Raw genomic sequence first — 21,311 nt, 5'->3', positions numbered from 1 at the left:
AAGATCATCTAGAAACTCGTCTCCTGGTGAAGTAGAGCACGTTTGCTGGGAGACAGCTGCCAGTGATTGATGATAAAGGAACCACCTCGCTGCGAGGCAAAAGCCTTCCCACGGTTATGACTCTGTTAAAAATCACTACCTATTTCTGACCTGACTGCAAATAGCCCGAGTCTTAAACAGGGGCAGGTAAAATAGCATTTTGCCCCACGGCTGCCATACCATCTGCGCAGAGTTTGATCCTGCCATTTGTGGGGTGTTTTGCTCCTTGCCCAGTTTTGGAGGATACAAGCTCTTTGCTCGCTCACGCAGCAGCTCGGTACAGCAAGAGCCGCAGGCAGGTCGCTGTGCACAAAACCCAGCGACTGCAGACACCTTTAGTGGAATCAAACATCTTTGGCACAGATCAGTCCCAGGTTTCTTGCTATTTCTTTCTCTGTTTGCTCCCTCACGGGTTTACCAGCCACCTGTCAATGAACAAAACCCGCCCGGCTGCTGTGAGCGAGTGGCTGAAGAAAGGAAATTCCACGAAAGTCACACAAACATCCCGGCAACAGAACATGCGGCTCCCCAGGGTCCGGCTTGGACGAACTGTGCAAGCAGCAAAATAGAGCTCGCAGCAGCACCAGCCTCTGCAAAAATGTAGGAAGCAAAATGTACCAGGAGGCAGAAGCGTGCATCACGCCACCCAGCCCAGGGACAGGCGAGTGGGGGGATACTCGGAAAAGAACGATTACATCAGAACATGACTTTGATTTCTGAGTGTGCTGCAGAGCCGGGAAGTATCATCACCCCAGGGTCAAGCCGGCCTCGGTTCCCGGCTGGATCCTACGGGTCCAAGTGGTGAAAAGTCAAGACTGGAACAGCCATTTGTGCCTTTCCCACCCCGGCACACGCAGACCCCGAGGCCTCTCCTGGGCCACGGAGAGGACCACATCCAACATGAGCTCCTTATCGTTGCGTCAAGATGTTTCACGTCCTACCAAGGGCTTGTCCCCCGTGCAGCAGCACATGGCATTCCCTGGCTCCGGAGCGGGGCTTTGCGGGTATGCACATGGAGCCAAGCCCACTCCCCAGCCAGGCTTTCCTGGCTCCCCAGTTCCTGCTTTTCTCCCCCAGGACAGGGACCTGTTCTTCAGACAGGGACCCTTTCTCTCTTTGGTGTACAGCATCCCGGTGTGCTGCTCGTTAGCCCACTCACAAATAACCACAGCGTGGGCTGTGCGTTTCCCAGCGGCTGCTGGTGAGTAGCGGGGTCTTGTGGGACCCCAAATCCTGCCCTGGCTGCTCCCCTGGGATGGGAGGAGCGGGGGGACGGAGGAAGAAGGGAGCAGCTGGGTAGGGAAGGGAAGGGAGGCTTTAGCTAGAGCTCTTGCTCGTCCCCCTGGGGAAAAGCATCTGATTAAATCAAGATGCAGCATCCAGAGTTGCTATTCATTCCCTATATTATTAGCTTGTCTCATTTTATTAAATCTCCTTTAAGGCTTTTCAAAAGAAGCACGTAATTCACAACATATAATTTTTCCCAGATGAGATATGATGCAGAAGCAGGCTGCTCTGTCGCTGGGGACCAGGGGGGGTGGGTTTATTTGTTTCCTTCCCCCGCCCCCTACTTCTTTAGCAACACTTTTCATGTCTCTTGATTCCTTTTAGCATTTGGGATTTGATTAACAGAGAATTTGAAAGCCTGAGACATGTCTCAAATCCCCAATTCCTTGAGTCATCCAGGCAAGGGGTGGTGAGAGCTCCCTTGGAGACACCATCCCTGCGCCCGGTGAGATGCAGTTCCCGGAGCAGGCTTGTGCCGTGCCGTGGTCTCCAGACTTTCTGTATCTATCTATTCCCGTTCTCCCATCTTTGCTGTGTGCTTGCTGTGATAAACTTGCCAAAAACCCACGGCAGGGGCTAAATGCCCGTATTGCGGTACAAAGCCGGGGAAGCGGCATGCTCCGGCAGATCACTTGGTGCTGCTGCTTTCCTTACCGGCAGCGCAAACATGGGCTGGATGGCTGAGCACATGGTGAGACCTGGGGTTTCGGTGGCACGGCTCCGCAGGGAGACTTGGCTTCGCCGCCCGGCTGCCCCGGGGACGGTGCCCCACTCTCCCGCCATGGAAACATCTCCCCTCCGAGTGCACGGAGGTGACATTAACTCATCGTCGATAACCACGCGGCACAGCTGGGTCAAGAGCTCCGTAGAGAGCAGAACAGGGGTTCCCCGAGCTGGGGCCACCCTGGGAATCCTCTGCTCCCAGTTTCCATCCCATCTCATGCCATGCTCTCGCCTGCGGTTTGCTCGGAGACAGCAGCATCCCGCCAGCATCCAGCATGTACAAAGGCGTTTACGTGTCCTGGACGTGTCCCCAAACTCCGGCACCTTCTGCTCCTTTCCAAAGAGTGGCAGCCTCCCTGGGATTAGAGAGAAATGTCACCTGTAACCGGAGACGGGCAGCAACTGGGCTTGGAATATAAGGCACGGGAGAGAGGGAGGCTTGGTGTCCCCAGCAGACGCGTTGTTACAGATTTCAGGAGGGTTCCCATGGAAATAGCGATGGCTGCTGGGGTTATAGGTATATAAAAGCCCGAGAGGAGGCAGGGAGCCGGCCGGGCAGTGACGGGCTGGAGCTGGCAGAGGGATGCGCAGCCGGTGCTGAAGGCTCGGAGCCTGGAGGCGTTTCGTGTCTAGGTCCTGCATCCGCCCTCGCTGCTTCGGCTGTGGGGACCGGAGAGGGCTGAGGCCAGCGCAGGGTTTGAGGCTGCGGGTGGAGGCGTTGGGGTTGGGGAGGGTTGAGCTGGACGAGGGCTGAGCCCCGCTCGGTGCCGGTGCCCAAATTGAGGACCCTCGAGGCTCCCGCAAATGCTCAGCCCTGGTGCAGCAGCAAAGCAGAACTGCAGGCAGAGCCTGGCCCCAACATCTCCTTCCCGGGGGCTCTGCCTCCCTCCTGCGATCCTGATTCAGAAAGGAGCCGCGCTCTGTAAGCAATTCCCCTCCGAAGAAAACACAACATGGAAAAAGCAGCACATTCCTCGGATTTTTTTTTTTTTTGAAATAAGATCCAAGGAGGATGCAGCGCAGCGTGGCCAGCTCACCGGGCTGTCCCTGGGCGGCTTTTTAGTGTGCAAATTAAAGAAAACAGCCTCGTAACTTGTCCTCTGGCACATGGCGGGAGCTCTGTGCGTAAAGGCCCCTGGGGTGGAGGGCGGAGGTGGGACGGGGGTGGGTTGGATGGCGTCTCCGTGCTGTCCCTCGCAGGAGTGATGCGGAGGGCAGGGGGAACGGCGGGCACGGGGTGCTGGTGCTCTCCCGGCGCTGGGGCTCATTTTGAAGCATCCTCTGGGCACCCACGAGACGGGGGCTGCCTGCATCCGCAGACCCCAGAGCAGGAGACTGCCAGCGGTGCCCATGCGGCTCAACCCCAGCTCTGCCAAGGCGGGACGGATCCTGGTCCTGCCCCGGGCATTTGTTTGGGCTCCAACACTGGTGGTTTCCCACCTGGAAATAGCTTCCCACCAGGGTGTTCTTCCCATCACATTTTTTTGTGACCATTTAAAGCCCAGACTGCTTTCCCTACGCAGTGGGGATAGTGGAGACTGGTTTATTCCCCTGTAAAGATAAGTCCTGTCATGTCCCCTGTCTGCCTTCTCTGGATTAAGGGGTCTCTGATAAAGCAGTTGGTGCCCAAACTGCCCCTGAAAGCCCCCGTACCACCTGCGCTCAAAGCTCATCTTTTCTATTTGCATCAAACCCCAATTGCTGGCAGAGAAGCCCATCTCCCCTGCCCACCGAACGGCCGGGCGGAGGATCAACCTCAGCATCGGGATGGGTGCAGGAACCACCTCCAGAGCCCTGAGCCCCCCATTTCCCTCCATCTTCCCAAACAGCAAAAGTGCAGACTCAGCAAGCCGGGCCTGGCAGGAGCCCGATGAGAATCGTGACTTCTCCATCGCTCCATCGATGTGACATGTGTTGCCTTGATTGCACCATGTGTTTATTCTCCGTTCCTGGCTAATCGTGTGTGTTTGCCACCTAAGGGCCAGTGGCCATCCCTCCCCTGGGTGAAGGCAGTGCAGCTCCGCTGGACGGAAGCAAACACAGGCGTGGGATTACGGGTGGTCACAACGGAGAGCAGGGCCTTTGGGGATGTGTCCTCGGTTCTAGATGTCCCCGCCATCAGGTCACCTTCAGGGAAAGGACCTCAAGATGTAGCTTCCATCTCCCAAAGCGTCCCTGGGTGAAGCATCCCGCCAGCGTGGAGCTGGCCCCGCATCGCGTGCCTGTAGCTGGGGCCATTTGGCTTTGTACGGGGGATCCCCCCACCCCACCAAAAAATTACATGTGGTTTCAAGGAGGGGAGACACGTGCGGGGGAGCCATGCAAGAGGCCACACAGAGAAAACCCGGGTGGGCACAGCCGCTGCCGGGGGCTGCGCGGCAGGACGGGTGACCCGAGGCAGCGCGGTGAGATGGACTTGGTGACCCTGCCATCCCTGCCAGGCAGGAGTTGAGATTTAACCAATTTCTCCTTTCTCGGTGTTTGCTCTGGAGAAATGTCCCGAACATCAAGGGAGGTGTTATCGGCGGCATCTGCACACAGCCTCACGTGCGGCATTTCCCAAGGCTGCAAACAAACCACCCTGCCAAACTCACATGGGCCCAGCAAGCCCCACACTGGATTTTTTTTTAAGCCACGAAGTTCTGAAAATGGACCCATGACCACTTTTCCAGGGATCCCCCCGACTCGGTGCTCAACACCTCCCCAAGAGCCGGAGGGATGCGCCCAGCCATGCCGGCATGGCACCGGGTCTGCAACCGGCTGGTCCTGGGGATCGGAGAGTGCAGATCTCTCCTTGGGAAGCAGCAGGAGTCCCACGTCCTGACCTGGAGGCCACGAGGTCCATCCCTGCATCAATGCAGGATATGGCCCAGCCGCAGCCAGGCACTGGCCCTGGGGATGGGAAGGGGCGAAATAGCTCCGACACCACCGATGCTTCGTGCTCAGCCTGAAGGTTTCATCCCCACCCTCTGTAATCTCAAATTCTTAGAAATATTAGGTAATTGGAGAGGAATCCATCTTTTTCCTTAAAACCGGTGAAGAAGAGTTCCTTAGTCCCTCACTGTTAAATACTATAAAACAATATAAATAATGGTCTCTGTTTTCCTCCCCGCAGCACCGGTGTGCAGCACAGCACCGCCGGGACTGGCCCTGGCCGGAGCCAACCCCCCACCCAAGGACCCCGCGAGAAGGGCTTGAATATCACCTTCCAGCTCCTCGGTTTTGCTTTAGGGAACAGAGCAGATGCCTCTGAAACGTCAAACTCCAGCTTTACGGCAGCCAGAACCAGTTCTGCGAACGCAGCGACACATTAATCCTCACTGGCTGCTGTGGGAAGAGCTATTAAAAATGGGGATATATCTGGCATAGCCCCAGAAAAACCCTTGTGCAATGCAAAGCCAACACGGAGCGGCTGGGAAGTGAGAAGTGTTGGGTTTGAAATGGCAGATCAAGGGGGAAGGAGTCCATGAAGCCGGTCCCAGCGCAGCACTAAACCCCTGTGCTTTTGGGATGCTGTGGGCATGGAAGGGGAAGCAGCTGTCACTGGGGTGACAGACACCCATCTAGGGGGGCTGATCCTGGCTGGGGATGGGAATGGTACAACTGGGGTCCCCCCGACCTCACAGTGGGGACAGGGAAAGGCGTACACGGTCTCCAGACTGGGAATGAGACAGCATGAATACAGCTCTCGCTGTGTTCTCGTTAAGATCAATCCTTCCTGAACAAGCAAGTGTCTCTTCGGTAAATACTGATTTCACCTATCAACAAATCTGAATTTATTTACATCAGAGACTTTGAGCCAGGACTGCCAACTCTGACATAAATTGTCTGAATAATGCAACGTGTCCTCTCCTTGCTGGTTGCTATGGGTACTGGGCTGTTTTAGCCTCCTTCTATAAACATTAACCATGAAGGGGATGTGGAAACTTATCTAAAAATAAAATACTATGCCCAAATCTTTTAAGAGGAAGGTCATTGAGATGGCGATAAAAAAATCCTTGTGTAATGGTTCTGAAGCAGTGAAACACAGCATCCGTGAGCCGAGCCGAAGGAAACAGAGGCTGGACTGAAAAGAAACCAACACTTTTAATTCCTGCTGAGCAATGCCTGAAAGGTGAATTACAACATGCAAAAGCAAAAGGAAATCGGACCGTTTCGCGGAGGTGACGCTGAGAAAAGGGAGGACCCTCTGCAGAGGTGCCTGCGTGGGAGCCGGCAGCAGCACAGCTCCCTTCTCCAGCGCCACTGCCGGGGGCTTTACGTTGCTTTTTTTTGGTCATTTACAGCTTATTTCTCAAACTGTTCTGGGAATCTGTAAACACTGAGCCTGGGTCTGGAGCATCACCCTTGGGATCTTCCCGTTCAGGGCAGGATCCGGCACCAGGCTCTTTGGGACTCGCTGAGGCTGGTGGCAGGGGCGGAGGGGCAGATCCGTACCCGGCTGCTGCACAGCGTGGAAGGCAGAAGCAGCCCTTTCCCTCCCTCCCACCCACTGCCCCTGCAAGGCAGTGAAAAATAGCTGGAAGGCACTGGGTGGCGGGGAAGGCAGGCAGGACCCTCACGTGGTCCCTGGGGAAAAGGAGTGGGAAAGGTTGGGTGGGTGCGGGGGGAGCCAGGGCACGGACACGGCCAGGAATGGGATATCTGCAGGGTGCGGATGGGGACTGACTCTTCCCCTTGGTCTTCTCCATGCCAGGGCTTCCCCACGGGATTGCTGCCATCCTTCCATCATCCCCCTTGGGCGGTGGTTTAGGTCATATGTTCACATCTACGTGCTTTTCCGTCACCTTTCTCGGAGCCTTTGCAAATAGCGCGGAGATGCTACAGGGCTCTGCACAGGTGGGAAACCGCAGCTCTGGACGGGAAGGTTTCCCTCCCCAGAAAAGAGCGGGTTTGTTGTTGGGTTTGCAGCAGGTTTTGTTGTTGCTGAGTTTGCAGCAGTTTCCCCTCTTCCTTCCCCAGCCGTGTCTGAATGCCTCAGGGGTTCCTGAGCCCTCTCCGTTGCTTCGCCTGAGCTTTTGTTTGCTTCCTGTGGCTCTTCAGCAGCATCTTCAGATGATCTTCAGGATCAGCCGGAACCGGTGCTTCCTTGTATTCAGAGCTCGCTTACGAAAGGCCCCCGGTGTCTCCATCGTTAACTCTGCTTGCCCTCCAGTCCGGGGCTGGAGCTGGGTTGCTTTTTTCCCTGCAGATCTCCAATAATTGGTGTGGGAGAAGAGGTCGGGAGGTCCCACACCATGTGGCTCCAGGGAGAGCATCGCCTTCGTGGCAGGAGCCACAGTGACCCGGCAATGGGGACAAGGACCTGGGGACAGGGACCTCCAGCTCCCACGGGCTGCAGCGAGGAGGTGCCGCCACGCTTGGGCTGTTCCTCTGATCGCTTCCAATACTGCAGGGTGCTCAGTTGGCTCATTAAGGGTTGCTGGGCTAATTAGTAGGATACATCTCAGTAGGAAAACGGGCAAATCGGACAGCGTGGGGACTGGAGAGGCACGCTGTGCCGAGGTATCCGAGACACTGCTTTGCAAAAGGCAAAGAGACGAGAGTCTGTTAGGGACCTCACTGGTGCTACAGCATCTTAGCATCTACAGCATGGCAGAGGCTACGGGGCTGCCAAAAACTCAGCAGTGCCGTGTGCTCGTCCAGCCTCTCCAACCGCCAGCTGGGAGACGCACCGGGAGTTTCATTTAACCCTAGGGAAAGGAGTCTGGGCAGGAACTTAATCTTTTGTAGAAACTTTTGGCCCCCAAAAGCGAACCCAGGCTGAGTTTCTGGGGTGAGCCGGTGCAAGCCCACATCCAGAATGGTCCTGGCTTGGGCACGGAGCAGCCTGGAGGGGGGAAGCCCCATTTCCCTGTGGGGTGGTGGGGCACGCATGCCCTCTCGCACCATCCCTGCCGCTCGCTGGAGCACCCCCCATGGCCAATAGCTGCTTTTTTCTACCTGATTTAGACTAAGCCTGGAGCCTCAAAGCTCCCCAGCAATTTTCCCTCATGCTGACTCTCAAGTATATAATCAAACCAATTTGGGGGTTGCTGGTCGAGTGCCAAGAGGCGGACACAAGCGCCACCGTGTTAAGTCTTCCCGCCCGGGTTTATGCGGAGCTTTGAATCCCAAATCCCTTGAGAAGTGCAGGAAGGGCTCTGGAGGAGCTGGGGAGGGCAGGGCTGGGCAGGGGTGCGCTGGGAGGGCGGGTGGTGCTCCCGTCCCCATCTAACGCGCTCGTAGGTGGGGGAGCCCAGCAAAGAAGCCCCTCTCGCCGAAACGCCGATCGGCAAACATACCTGTCGCTACTTGTTCTTCGCTCCTTTCTGTTTCTGCCGATATATTTCCTCTGTGAAAGGCCTGTGGTTGGGAGGATGGGAATTCGGGGACAGAGGGGGCAGAGACACAAGAGAGGGGCAAAAGAAGGGGGGAAAGAATTAAAATCAAGACTACTGTGTGCTCTCCTTTGGGCCCAGAAACTCTGCCCTTCACAGGTTGGCACAGTCTGACTATTCCTGTGCCATGGCAATCCTCGGCTCGGTCTCTCTGGACCACGGAGCAGCTCCAAGCTGCTCCCACCTGGGACCAGCCCTGCACCAAGCAGGATGAGGCTCAGCACACACTCAGACTCCCCCTGCACGCAGACCGGCCTTGGCTCTCTTCATTTCCTCCTCCCTTGCAAACACAAAAGACCTTTTACTGCTGAAGTACAACCGCTGCTTCTGGGAATAATTCTGGGCTGCTCTGTCCTGGGCTGCCGGGCTATTGTCGCGCAAAATATCAGAGAAGACCATCCAAGGAACAACAAAATGCAAGCTCTTTTTGCAGGGTGTCTTCAGATGAGACAATGAGTCCTCTCACTGCCTTGCTTATTGTTCTTGTATAGACAGAATCAGGCACCCGAAAGAAAAAAAGATCTCATTTTGGAAAAAATAAACAAATGCATAAATGTTCCTAGAACTCAGCAAATTGTTTCAGAGAGGAATCTGCCCATTATCAAAACAATTGAAAAACAATCCTCTGTTTCCCTTCCTCTCCACTGAATTAATTGGAAAAAAAACCACCTCTACTTCTGCAGTTCCCCGAAACCTCGGGAGTTAAAGCTGGTAGAAATAATTAGAAGCTCTCCAGTTTTACAAAGCTACTCACCCCTCATACAGCATTGCGATTGTGTAGGAAATTGCCACTACAGCTGTCAGCAAAAGGCCAGCTGGGCTTGCATGCCTGTTTTGAAAGAGAAGGAAAAGATCAGGTACGTACCTGGGCTTATGCAAGACCTGGTTTAGAAAGTGAAATGAGACGCTGGGCTCCATGAGAGCACTCTCTTGCTCATTAAACAGAAGTGAACAAAAGGGTGGGGGTTTTTTGTACTTAATGTTAAGTGCCTTAGACAGATGTTCCTTGGCAAAGACTCTTCCACAGCCTACTTCGGCGACTTCTTTTAAGTCTGATCCCTGCTCGTCTCTGCTAAGAGAGCTTCTGCTTTGATGCTAAGTCCTGAGATTATAAGGCTGTTTAATAGCTGAGCAGCTGCTTACGTACAGCTGTGGCTCCCAGCCAGCGTGCTATAAGGGAAATGCCTGGTGTGCACCGAAAGATGGGCCACCCAAAGTGCAGGAGGCACCTGGCAGACGGAGCAGCGTATGGTACCGTACACATTGAAACGGTGGCTGAGCCAGCACAGGGCTGGGGATGGAAAGGGATGGAAACGTCCATGCCTGCCCTGTGAAAGGTGCTGGGGCGGGTGCTGTGTCGGGGGCGGGTGCTGTGTCGGGGCCGGGTGCGTGGGGGCTCAGTTCACATTTAAACCCATTTCAGGATACTTAGGAATATGTCCCGTCACCTCCCCAAGGCCCAGATGAATGGTGTCCTTCAGCAAGAGGTCACCAGGCACAGCACGGGGGACCGATGCCACCCACCGCACCGCACCGTGTGGTTATGGGCACAGGTCCTCGAGGGCTGTGGATGCGACGGGAGCGGCTGTTCCTTTTAGCACCAAGGCCAAAGAATCGGGACCAAAAAATCCCCATCACCTCCTGGTTCTAAAGAGAGATGTCAATGTAGGCAGCAAACCTGCACCACCCACGTGGGGTCACTTCTTTGATGCTTGGCCTGAAAGTGTCCGAGATGCCAGCGAAGGCAGCGGGGGCTTTGCTAAGGCACCAGGATTTCAGCGGGCGGGTTACAGTCCCCAAACCAGGTGCCGACATCATCCCGGGGTGTGTAAATTCCCCCAGGTGAGAGCGGCCACACCAGCAGCCCTTCCCCGCTTGCTAACCCAGCACCCACGAGGTCCCAGCCCCATCTCTCCCCAGCAAGAAGCGTGGCTGCATCTGGCTCACCACAGGCACCAGCCCCCCCCCCAAACACCCTTTCTGCACCCTACACCTCCAGCTAACGGCTGGAAGTGTTGCTCTTAATTAGGACACTGCTGATTGCCTTTAATTGCTGGTCACAGCTCAGCTCTGAGGGCGACAAGAGCTGGCTGTCAGCAAAAAAAAGTACTGAGCTGGTCCTTGGCGAGGATTAACATCCCACAAGCCTTGTGCATGGGGACTAGCCCTGTCAGGAAAATGTGCCTTCAGAGGAGAGACCAAACCACCTAAACCTCGTGCTGGACCTGCCGTCAGGTGCTGCCTGGCCACATCAGTTCCTGGAGAGACGCACACAAATCTTCACCTTTTCACTGTTTCCATTTTGCAATAAGTTTTTCCCTCATTAGGAAGCATCGGGCAACTTCTTCCTCTCCCAACCCCCTGCTATTACATGCTTAGTCATGTCTCCTCCTTGATTCCTATCAGAGAGAACAAATTTACATGATTGTTTGTTGACAGCAAGACCTCTAATTGCATCATTTGGCTGCGGCTCCAGCTCTGATTTACACAGCCTGTTGCCATGAGTTAAAACACTTCCCTACTAGAGATACACAAAGCTGTCCCCAAACAGCTAATGCTCCATTTGTCTTTCAGGAGAAACGAGGTTGCTCGACGCGGGTGACGAGAAGCATTTGGGTGAGTTGTTTCTCTCCTCTTAGGAGCTCGACCTACTTATTGGGCAACGGCTCCTGTTGTAGCAGCATTGACGAAGAGTCAGCCAGGAAGGTTTCTTGGTCCCGGTAGGACTTTTCTGGGGTAGGAAATCTGTCCGTCCCCAACCCTTACTGCAGCTCCCTGTGGCTGTGGGTTGTCTGCAAGAGCAGTAGTGTGGGCTCACATCCTTCCCCACTGGCCTCACTGGTCCTGGGTGTTGGACGTGGAACACCCACTTTGCCCTTTCCTCTTGGAGCTCCTGTTTTCGTGGTGATTAGCAGAGGTGCCTTCTCCAGTGTATCTGGCGGACACATTTTTGGCTGCAGAGCTGTCATTAGTCGAGCTGGGGATAGCTGCAATGTCATGCAAGGGAGAAAACAGCGGCTCACGCCCCACGCGATGCTTTTAAGGTTGGACTGGAGTTGGAAGGCAGGCTGTCTGGTGTGCTGCCAGGCTCGCTTACGTTATGTGGTATGTGCCCTTACAGATGAAAATGAATCAATCCTTTGGGCTCCGATGCCACAATATGGAGCGTGATACATCACCAAGGGAGGACAAATATGCTTTATGTTTTAGGTCTGACCAGAACCAGACGGCAGACACATTCCTCCGGCATCCCTCCCGCTGTCACGGAGCTGGGGCGTTAGCTCTGGCCTCCGAGGGCAGATACCTAACATCTTCTGAAAGCCCTGGGACCTCAGAAGAGACCTGGGACTCCCCCCAAAAATCACAGCAACCTGAGCAGAGATCCCAGGGAAGAGAAAGAGTCAAAACCACCACGTGAAGGGTTGTGCAGAGCTTCCCCAGGGCAGGCGGGCGGTGTCCTGGTGCCACTGTGCACAGCTCCAGCAATTTGTTAACAGCAATTATTTGTCATGCCTCGCTGCCCTTTATGGTGGCAGCCTTTTAATGAGAAAAAGGAGGCAATCACACTGTTGTCTCGAGCCACTTCAAGCGGCTTTTGCCCAGGATTGCGGTGGAAGACCGAGCGACATGCACCTGGTGCGAGGTTGCTGTCTCGCGGCGGCAAAGAAGGGATTTCTGTGACAGAAACAGCTCAGGAGGGTTCAGCTGGTTCTGCAAAGGTTCTAGGAAATAGTTTGATGCTGATCTTAAACAAATAAAAACCTCCTTATAATTCCTCTTAATCAAATTCCTCCTTCTGCGCTGCTGTAGGGGTAGTGGTGCTGGTCATCTCCGGTTGCGGTACAGTATGGGGGGGCTCATCCTGCCCCAGCTCTGCTCCACTCTCCCCAGCAATATCCACGCTGCCAACCCCATGGCTGGCTCTCCTGCGCTTTGCTCCGGCTCTCGTGCACCATTTCCCGGGGTTTAGACCCCATCCAGTGTCCTCAGTCTGCCAGGAAGGCAAACAGCCTCGTGTAGCCAGCCCTGACAGCACCGAGGGGAATTTCAAGTGCAGAATGAACAGCAGCAAGTCTCAGTGGAGACAGGAGAGAAACCATCAGCTTTACTTATTACTAGAGTCCAGAAAGCACTGCACACATGGCTGAAAAGGTGACCAGAAAGTGGCCAAGCACTTCATTTTTCCCACCGAAGCAGAAGAGAGCTGGTCACACTCAGGAGCACCAATGCAAAGTATTTAGTGATAAAGGCCCACAATGCTCTAGAGGCTCCTGATGTAACACAGCCAGGGTTTTTTCTCCTGGGCAAATAAATAAAATGTGATATTAAATGAAAACCACATAAAACTTGTTACACAGAATAGAGTACATTGCTCATTTGCTGCTAAATTACAGCCTATTCATTTCCTCCTAAGCAGGCTATTGAGCCGTGTTGTATCACATGAGGAGTGTTTCGGAAGTGTTATCACCATGCAGTGGGGGAAAGGGTGTGTTGGCTTATTCTGCTTTTTTTCAGAGGTAATTACAGGGTCACACTGATCCCCCCATATCAGTGCCCTGTCCCTGCCGAGTGACACCCACCATGAATTCGGCCCTGACTGTTGATTTTTCCACGTGCAGAGCCTGCCAAGGACCTCATTCAGCTGCAGAGCATTTGCTGATACTTCCTCTCCCCAGCACTTGGCTGTTATTTATTTTTCTACAATTAATGCTGCCAGTCTTTTATGACAGCAGAAGATTTTGCACGCACAAAAATAGTCAGGAAGCGAGAAGTCAGGGCATGTTACGCTTTCCCTGCCTTTTTTTTTTGCTGACTGCCATCACCAAGAGTTTCTTTGGCCCCTGATGCAGCCCGGCACCTTATGCCCTGCGGAGCACAGACCCCCCACTTGCCCTACAACCGGTGCTGTTTGCAGGGGCACGTACTTACATGAGGGACCAGCCCAGGTAGACGGCTGTGCTGCCCCAGTACATGGGATTATCCAGGATGCTGAAGGGGAAGCTGGTCACTTTTGCCTCCATCAGGATGCCAAAATAATCACCTGCAAGGCAAATAGAGGGTTTCTGGTTAGGCTCCATAAAGCTGGGAGTCGTGGGGGGCTTTGGCACCCTGATACCCTCCCGGTGCCACGGGGCATCCCTCCCAGGGATGCAGAGCGAAGGTGAACGAGGGGTTTTGCTGCTGACTTCCAGGCTGAGAAAACAGCAACAAACAGGTTGGCTGTTTACACGGTATCTATCAGCTTTTCCAGGAATGGCTCTTTACCCATGAGGAAGGTTTGTGCATTGCAATGAGGCTACAGCAGCCACATCCCTCATCGGGAGGCAGCTCTCAAGGTCCCAACTGGCTGATTCTGGCTTTCTCATTTGAAAACTGCCCATCTGATGCCACCTGACAAGGAAGTAAGTGGATAGGATCAAATTCATTTAATGGGGAAATAAGCCCAGTGCACTGTAATGGTGTTTCGAGATGTTATAATCACAACCGCCACCACCAAATGCCCTCATTCAGTGTCACCTTTATCTCACAGTTCAGAGAATTTCTCAGAATTTCAGAAAATAGCACCTCTGCCTACAAAACACTCAATTATCAGCATGATGGTGATAATAGGTGATTGTCATCTGTAATGAGGAAAGCTTTCAGAACTGTCAGCATCCAACCAGCTTCCTATCTACCTCGGAGTAATCCTTCCAGCCTCCTGAAAGGAGCCTGGCAAAGAAATGACAAGCAAGGAGATGTTGTGCAGTTTGTGAATGGCATTTTGGCGGGGGAGAAAGGGCCAGGATACAGATCTCTGACTTCTGTGGGTCTTACCAGCGAGACCACAAAGCCCAGCAAGGATTTTGCTCCGTGTCCGCTGCACAAGACGCAGCATCAATCGGCGAGGAGCAGGGCCGGTCATCAGCCCAGGGAGCTGCCACTGACCCGGGTCACGTTCCCAGCTTTGCTGCCAGCCTGTTCCCTGACCTTGGGCAAGTCTCCTCTGTCCCTCCCGGTGCTATTGTGCACCGATCATAATATCAGTCTTTCTTATAGCGCGGAGGGTGGTGAGGATTAATGTATGGTGAGAAAGTGCTCGGAAATCCAGATGAAAGGCATTACAGGAGTGCAAACTATTCAAGGTTGTTATTATTATTAGCTGGATCGTAGTGTAATTTCTTTGACCTCACATGGTGCAAAAACATTTATTTCTAAGGATAAACAGCGCCTGCCCAATTAGACAATGCTTTTGGGCTTTAACTATAGGCCACTAAGTGAGATAATTGCCTGGTATTCATACTATATGTTCTCACAGTTACTTGGCAATGCATCTCTGAGATTGTTCTGGTAGAAAGAACACATCACCCCCTGCCACAGCCCACTTCTGTGCTTTCTTATGTGTCAAAACGCTTCATTATACCCTGCCCGCCTTCGCCTTTGGGCTGAACACCTCGCTGCCCAAACGGTGCTGGCACCGGGGAGGTTCGCACAAAGCCCTGGGTCCGTGGGGCTGGCAGGGGCTTATCTGAGCCCAGCACCGGTGGGGCCGTGGGACCCTCCAGGCAGGCTCCCTGCAAGCAAAAGCACACAGCAGCTGGGGGGAACAGGCAGCTCTCCCAGGACACAAGCTTTTCCGATGTAAACCCTGCCTCCAAACCCACACAGTTAAATGAACGTGACCACCAGAGAGGACCTACGATATTTTTATATTCAGGCAGATGCTAAGGGAAAGGACCGTGCATCAGTTTGCACAGCATCAGCCTGAGCATCTCCAGTGCTTCCATTAAGCCCTCAAAACAGGAATCCGCTCCTTGTCAGGCTGAGGGACTTTGGCATCTAATTTGGGTTATTTTTTTGCTGGAGGTCAGTCTAACCATCTCGCTGCACAGGGCAGACGCTTTGGATCGCAGCAGCAAAAAGCCGGTTGACGCACTCCGCAGGGACCCCCATGGTCCCTGGAGCCCAACCTGGACTGAAGCACCACCTCCGCTTCGCTCCGGGGAGCCGCCGGCTTCACCATAGCCCAGTGACAGACTTCGGTCAAGTCAGATTTACTTGAAATCTTGGTCAGCGCTGGAAGGAACCGCGGCCGGGTGTGAGACAGATGGGCTCAGACAGGCAGAGCCGCCTCTCGGTGCCCGCGGCCTCTGGGAAGCCAAGCCCTCATTACTACGTTTGTCAGGAAATAGGGCAAACGGCGAGGCAGACGGTGCTGAACTGATGCCCGAATCCCCTGCGAGGGCATGGTGCGGAGACGGGGTGCCAGGAGGATTGCTCTGCAGGGGAGAAGGCTGCTGGGGCGAGGGGCCGCATCCAGCCACTGCAAACAGAGGCTGGGGTCGGTGCTGGTGCGCAGGAGACGGGGTAGCACAGAAAGGCTTCTTGCAGAAGGGTGACTCCCGCTGCTCCGTTTAGCCCACACGTAAGAGACAAAGTGCTCTGCAGCCGCTCCAAAGCTTAAATGTCCTGTTAAAGAGGAATCTAACGGGCAGCCCCAGTGCAGTCTCTGTGCCCTGCATGTTTTAGCCCTCATTGCTGTAGGAAAACCCAAAAAGGAAGGGTCAAATGCTGTGCTAATCAGTTCTTGAAGTGCTTGGGTGTCAGAGGCTCTCTCAAAACTTCTCTCGAGCTCAGATATTGACTGTGAGAAGAAGTTGGATGATGCTATAACCCCCTTGTTGCCAAAGCAGTGCAGCCCCTTGCTAACCTGCAGTCAGAAGTGCTTTTGCTGCTGGGGGACCCTGCTCTTCCCGCAGCACCAGCACATCACTGAAACCCTGTGTGCAGGAGAACGTTGGAAGTACCAGTCCCAAGTGAGTCCTGAGCAAGAGACCATCCCACGTGAGATCCTCGGAGACCGGCAGACCCCTCGTCTTCCCCACATCTGGGTAAGAAACCATGCTGAACAGCATCCTCCATTAAGAGTTTGCTGACTTGGACTCGTGGGGGCTTGCATGGAGCTGAGAAGTCACGCTCAGTTCCAGGACGGATGCTCTGCAGGGCTCGAGCCGGGCCATGCCTCTGTGGCACAGAGGTCCTGAGCCAGCCCGGCTGCACCAGCACGTGGTCTTGGCATCTCCCCACCCTGACTCAGCTCTGCCCCAGCGCCCGTCATGCCCCAGCTAGCAGAGAGAACTGGCCTCGCTCCCTGCTGTGTCATGCAAGACTCGGAGCCATGCACACTCAACCTGGCATGCTGCTGGTGGCAGGGAGAGCCTCCGCCGGCCGAGAGGATGGACCAAAAGTGCCCGATACGGGCCACTAACGCCTGCCTCTTCCCTGCCCCGGGGGATACCGGAGCCTCGCACCGTGCAAGGCGGAGCTGGATGGGGCCACTCTCACCACTTAACACTGAGCCTGACTCACTTGTTTGCTTTCCCGCAGCGGTTCAAGTCCAGTGGATCTCCTGGTTGGATGAATCAGGCTTTACGTAAACAACCCCAGACCTGGCTGAACTTTAGGAGCATTCGAGCAGCTCTTGCTGGTGGGTTCTCCTATGCCCAGCCTCTCTGGACACGTCTCCGCAGGCACCGCATCGCTCCTGGGGGCTGCGGGCGATTCTGGAGGATGCCGGTGCCCGGTAGCTGGGGGACAGGGGTGTAACACGGGGCGAGGAGCGGGACCGCGCAGATGAAGTGTGAGGGCACGCGTTCAGGAGTCCTGAGCTCTATTTCTGGCGGCAGGATCTTGGCCAACTCAACACATTTCTTTACAACTCCACTTGAAACCAGGAACGCTTATTACCTCCCTCTCTTCTTCCTGGCGACGCTGCAGGAGCTAATTGAATTTGGTTTGTAAAGCACTTGCAAAAGCACAGCCTAAATGCAGTGTCAAAGCTGGGGCTGTGATTATTTCAGCCAGCGGGAGCTGCCCCTTTCCTTAGATATTTATTGTTCCTGTCTCTATTTTATTTTTATGAATTCCACACATACTGGCATGTTTTTAAAGTCAACAACGCTAATAGAATTACTCTCTAAATGGGAAAGCAGGCACAGTAGAAAATGCCTTCTGCCATAAAGCGGCAGATAAAAGAATCTGTCAACGAACATCAGGTTTATTGCAGAGGGAAGAGCAAACGAGATCCTGCCTCGGCGCATGTGTCGAGCGGGTGGGGGCTCAGAGCAAGGCTGCCGGACAGCTCGTACCCGCTGTGCTGCTGCCGACGTGCTCGCGGCGTCTGCACTTGGGGTCCCTTTTCTGGAGGGCATTTGGACGGTCAGAGGATCAGCTGCTTTCCATAATTTCAGGCTTGACACAGAAGGTGATGGGGCTCATTGTATAAACCACTGCACCATCTTCTCCGTGAGAGGTAACAGCACGGCTAGATCATGCTTTGGCATCATAAAGACAAGACCAAATCTAAAAGCCCTGAAGGCAAGGAAATGCTTACCGGACTCTGCCCTAGCAAAAGACCCCTGCAAGGATTAAATGCACTTTCTGGTTAAGCTGTTGAATTTTCAGTGCTTACCTAGGAACGTCCCGGTGAATCCCAGTGCTAAGAAGCTGGAGATGACAAACAAGGTCCCTACAGCCAAGACGGCCAAGCCTAAGTAATAGGCCCAGTGGCAGTCCAAGCCCTCCAGCTTCGGCTGGCTCTTCATGGCTTCGGTGAAGCTGTCAGAGAGAAAACAAGGGCTGTTAAAAGCAGCGACTCATTACTAAGACCACTCACCTCTCCCTGGGAGATGCGGAGCTTTGGAAGAGGATGCTGCTGAGGAGGACCCTTCACCAGGTCCCTTTTTCCACCTGGATCTACTCCACCTCCCAACAGGAGAAGCAAGGAGCCAGTCTTGTGAGCTGCCAGGGCTTGACCCGAGGCAGCTATTTCTACTTGTAACCCTTACTCGCTCGTGGAAATACTAACCCCACTGAACTGTAATATCAAAAGCTTTGCCTCGCTTGCCAAAGCCCAGGTTTTATCGTGATCGGGAGCTCTGGGAAAGACGCCCTTGCAAATGCTGGAGGCTGCGATGCCTCGGCACAGGACTTGAAGGGTTGGGAACAATCGGCTGGGTTATCTCATGCTCCCACCCCCATTTCTCTTCATCAAAATATTTTGCAGCGTTCATGTGTTAGCCACGTGCCCAGGAGTGATTCACGGCTGAAGCCTGACAGTCGGGGGGAGGATTGGAATGGTGAAAGGAAAATACTAGAGACACGCATTTTCAAGTACGAACGCAGCTTCTCAGCTCCAGGCTTGTTCAGGCATTTCAGGTCTGACCTTCCAAACACTCGTTTGTGAAGTGGAATAATTGTGAACCCTCCCCTCAGCCCCCTGAACTTTGCCCGGAGCAGGTCTTGGCAGGCTCAGCATCTCACGTAGCTCCGATACAAACGTACGACTACAAAGGAGACAACACCGTGATTAAAAAAAGATGCCCGTTAAGAATAGCAAGAGGAGATAACAGACCCGCAGAGCCATACACAGTGCTTCTCCACATGTTGCTGACACATGAGGTAGGAAACTTTGAGTCTTTTTTTAATGAGCACCCTGGAGGCTGAAATTCAAGTGGAATAACAGCTCTCCCGTGCCTCCTGCCACTGCTGCCTGCCAGGGCTGGGCCAAGAGAGCTGCTCCTGCCCGCTCTCCCAGGCTCCTCGGCTGGAAAATGCTTCCATGACGTTACCTGTAGGGCTTGGGAGAGTTTTTTTCCCCTGCTGTCCAGCTTACCCAAGCCCTGCAAATTCCTGGATTTTCTCTGTTGCCCAAATGAAAGCTGAGAGAGACAGTCCCGCCTGATGGACAAGCAGCTGGAAATGCACCTTTCGAAGGCTCAAAGACCAGATGGTAAGTTACAGGCACCAAGCAAAGTCCAGGATGATATTTTAAACCTCACAGTTTAGGGACCTGGATGATATTTTTTGTTTTCCTTGGAGCTTGTTCCTACTAGGCTTTCTATTGTCAGAGAGTTTTTAGGACCCCAGAGCAAGCCATTCAATCTTCACTTTGGACTGGAGCAAGGAAACAAAACACAGAATAAAAGTAACGTGCTCGGGAGTGAGCAAGAACACAGCATCTTGGTGATTTAGACTCTGCCCCCCCATGCTGGAAATTACAGGGAAATTCCCTTTTCCAGGGAGCAGAGCACAGGCAGAGGAACGACAGCGTGGCCCCAGGCGATGTAACGGCACACGTCCCCGGGGCTGGTCCTCCTCCAGCACCCAGCACACCTCCCTGCGCTCACCAGGCTGATGGTGGTTTAGCTTAAAATTACTGATTGGAACACACGAATCTGGCTGCAACATGAAGCAGCAGCAGCTGCACAACCTTTTGCATGATTTCCCTGGTATTTATTTTTAAATGACACAAGTCTCCCCTATGAGGAAACCCAAATCCACATCCCTGCTACCAGCGCTGCCTGGGATTGGGAAGAAAGCAATGCCCCTGCAAGGATGTGCCTTGAGCAACCCTGGTCTGGCCGTGCTCTCAAATCACAACATGACATCCCCGGGGATGCTCTGGAGCAATTTGCTCCCACAGAGGAAGATGCTAATGCCTTTTCACAGCATTGGGGGTTTGATTCTGCAGCTGGCCAGGACCTCTCCGCAGGGCATTAGCACCGGGAAGGAATCTCACAGCAATCAAAAACCGCTGCTGCTGATCCCTGGGGAAGCAGGTCTGGGAAAGCAACACTGAGCCGGCCGCTGCCTGGATCCCAGCTCCCAGCAAAGAGATGGCAGAGCAGTGAGAGGTACAGCTAGAGCACAGCACTCGGAGGCTGCTTCTCACTCTGGATGAGCTGGATTCATGCTATCTTACATCCTTGAGGCTCCTCTATCCTATGCTAGTGACCTGACTTGGCCTTGGAGCACGAGAATAACAAAGGTGGCTTCAAGAGCGTGAACTGGCTGACTGCAAATCAGCCTTGGAGGTTTTGCAACCAGCACGTGATGTGGTTTGTTTTGGCAAAGCCGTCTCCCCTGCTCCAGATGATCCCATCCTTCCTTTTCATGGTCGGATAGGCCTGCATTAGTTATCCTCATCAGCATGTCTTGCTCGGTCCCCTGCTGTTTGGCTTACAGCTAGAGAGGGAGGTGTTTGCACGGAGATAATGGACTGCCTTTCCCTCTAGTAATGTTTTATATCTTCCTAAACACACTCTCTATTTGCATTAAACATGATGCACACAGGAGTTTTCAGAATTGGTAAATAAACCTTTTAAGCATTTATGATGCTGGGCCATGACAAGCAGCACGGAGTCGTCAATTATTCTGGCATCCGCAACTGCTCCTCGGTGGCAGAGGAGCCTCACCGCACCGCATTTCACCCTCCCTGGCAGGGGGAGGACAAGGTGTTGGCCATCCCCCCTGCTAGGGGAGCCAGTCATGCAGCCAATCTGTCATGAAAGCAGTCCCTTTCACCATGTGCCTCTGAGTCACGTTTGTTACAGCATTTATTTCTGGCTGCACGACAAGGCAGCGGCCCAGCTCGGTACCCAAGAGGACACCAATTAAAGCCATGCTTTGTCCCAGTACCTGGAAATGCTTTATGGGCAGAGCGGAGCGATTGCCATGGTGAGGAGCATCCCTGTTACCAGCACAGGGGAGGGGTGGGTGGACTGCAACCTACTTTAATCACATATCCAGCTGCTATCACGAGGATGTCTGTCATCGGGGGGGGGGCTGGAAGCTGCCCCCAGCTTTGGCAAATGGAAATTGGGAAAACGGGGCTTCCCCTGACATCTCCCCACGCTTGCCAGTGTGAAGCATGATACCAGAGGAACCCATTCTCCACCCCAGCAGGGAAAAACCCAAATCCATCAGTTCTGCTCTGGCCAAATTGGCAGATTTGGCCAATTCCTGGCAGGGTGGGAGCAGCCGCAGTGGCTGCGGCAGGGCTGCACAACTGCCAGAGCCTGCCGCAGGGTTTTGCACGGGGAAACCAAGGCAGCGGGTGTTGTT

General features: G+C 53.9%; 1 protein-coding gene and 1 long non-coding RNA gene across 7 annotated transcripts in view; one reads left to right on the top strand and one right to left on the bottom strand.

Moving 5' to 3' along the window:
- Nucleotides 1–6,116: 6,116 nt before the first annotated feature.
- PEMT (phosphatidylethanolamine N-methyltransferase) overlaps nt 6,117–21,311 on the bottom strand; it is a 45,507-nt gene continuing 30,312 nt past the window's right edge. For 5 of the 6 annotated variants that reach the window (XM_030002468.2, XM_030002469.2, XM_030002466.2 and 2 more), the window contains 5 exons: nt 17,878–18,023; nt 13,359–13,470; nt 9,184–9,258; nt 8,334–8,394; nt 6,117–7,566 (listed from right to left, as the gene is read on the bottom strand). In XM_030002468.2, the coding sequence (XP_029858328.1) occupies nt 8,340–8,394; nt 9,184–9,258; nt 13,359–13,470; nt 17,878–18,023 (388 nt within the window). In that variant the 3' untranslated portion in view covers nt 6,117–7,566; nt 8,334–8,339. Of the gene's footprint in view, nt 7,570–8,333; nt 8,395–9,183; nt 9,259–13,358; nt 13,471–17,877; nt 18,024–21,311 lie in introns of all 6 variants that reach the window. The other variant, XM_041120399.1, reaches the window with a different exon arrangement.
- Nucleotides 9,173–12,204, top strand: LOC115336027. The gene is made up of 3 exons (XR_003921593.1): nt 9,173–9,286; nt 11,004–11,045; nt 11,640–12,204. It is a non-coding gene; the product is annotated as an uncharacterized LOC115336027 (long non-coding RNA).

This window comes from Aquila chrysaetos, chromosome 25 (genome assembly GCF_900496995.4).
Source record: "Aquila chrysaetos chrysaetos chromosome 25, bAquChr1.4, whole genome shotgun sequence".
Classification (NCBI taxonomy): Eukaryota; Metazoa; Chordata; class Aves; order Accipitriformes; family Accipitridae; genus Aquila; species Aquila chrysaetos.
Note: the sequence above shows the minus strand (reverse complement) of the source record. Positions and strands in the feature narration are given on the sequence as shown.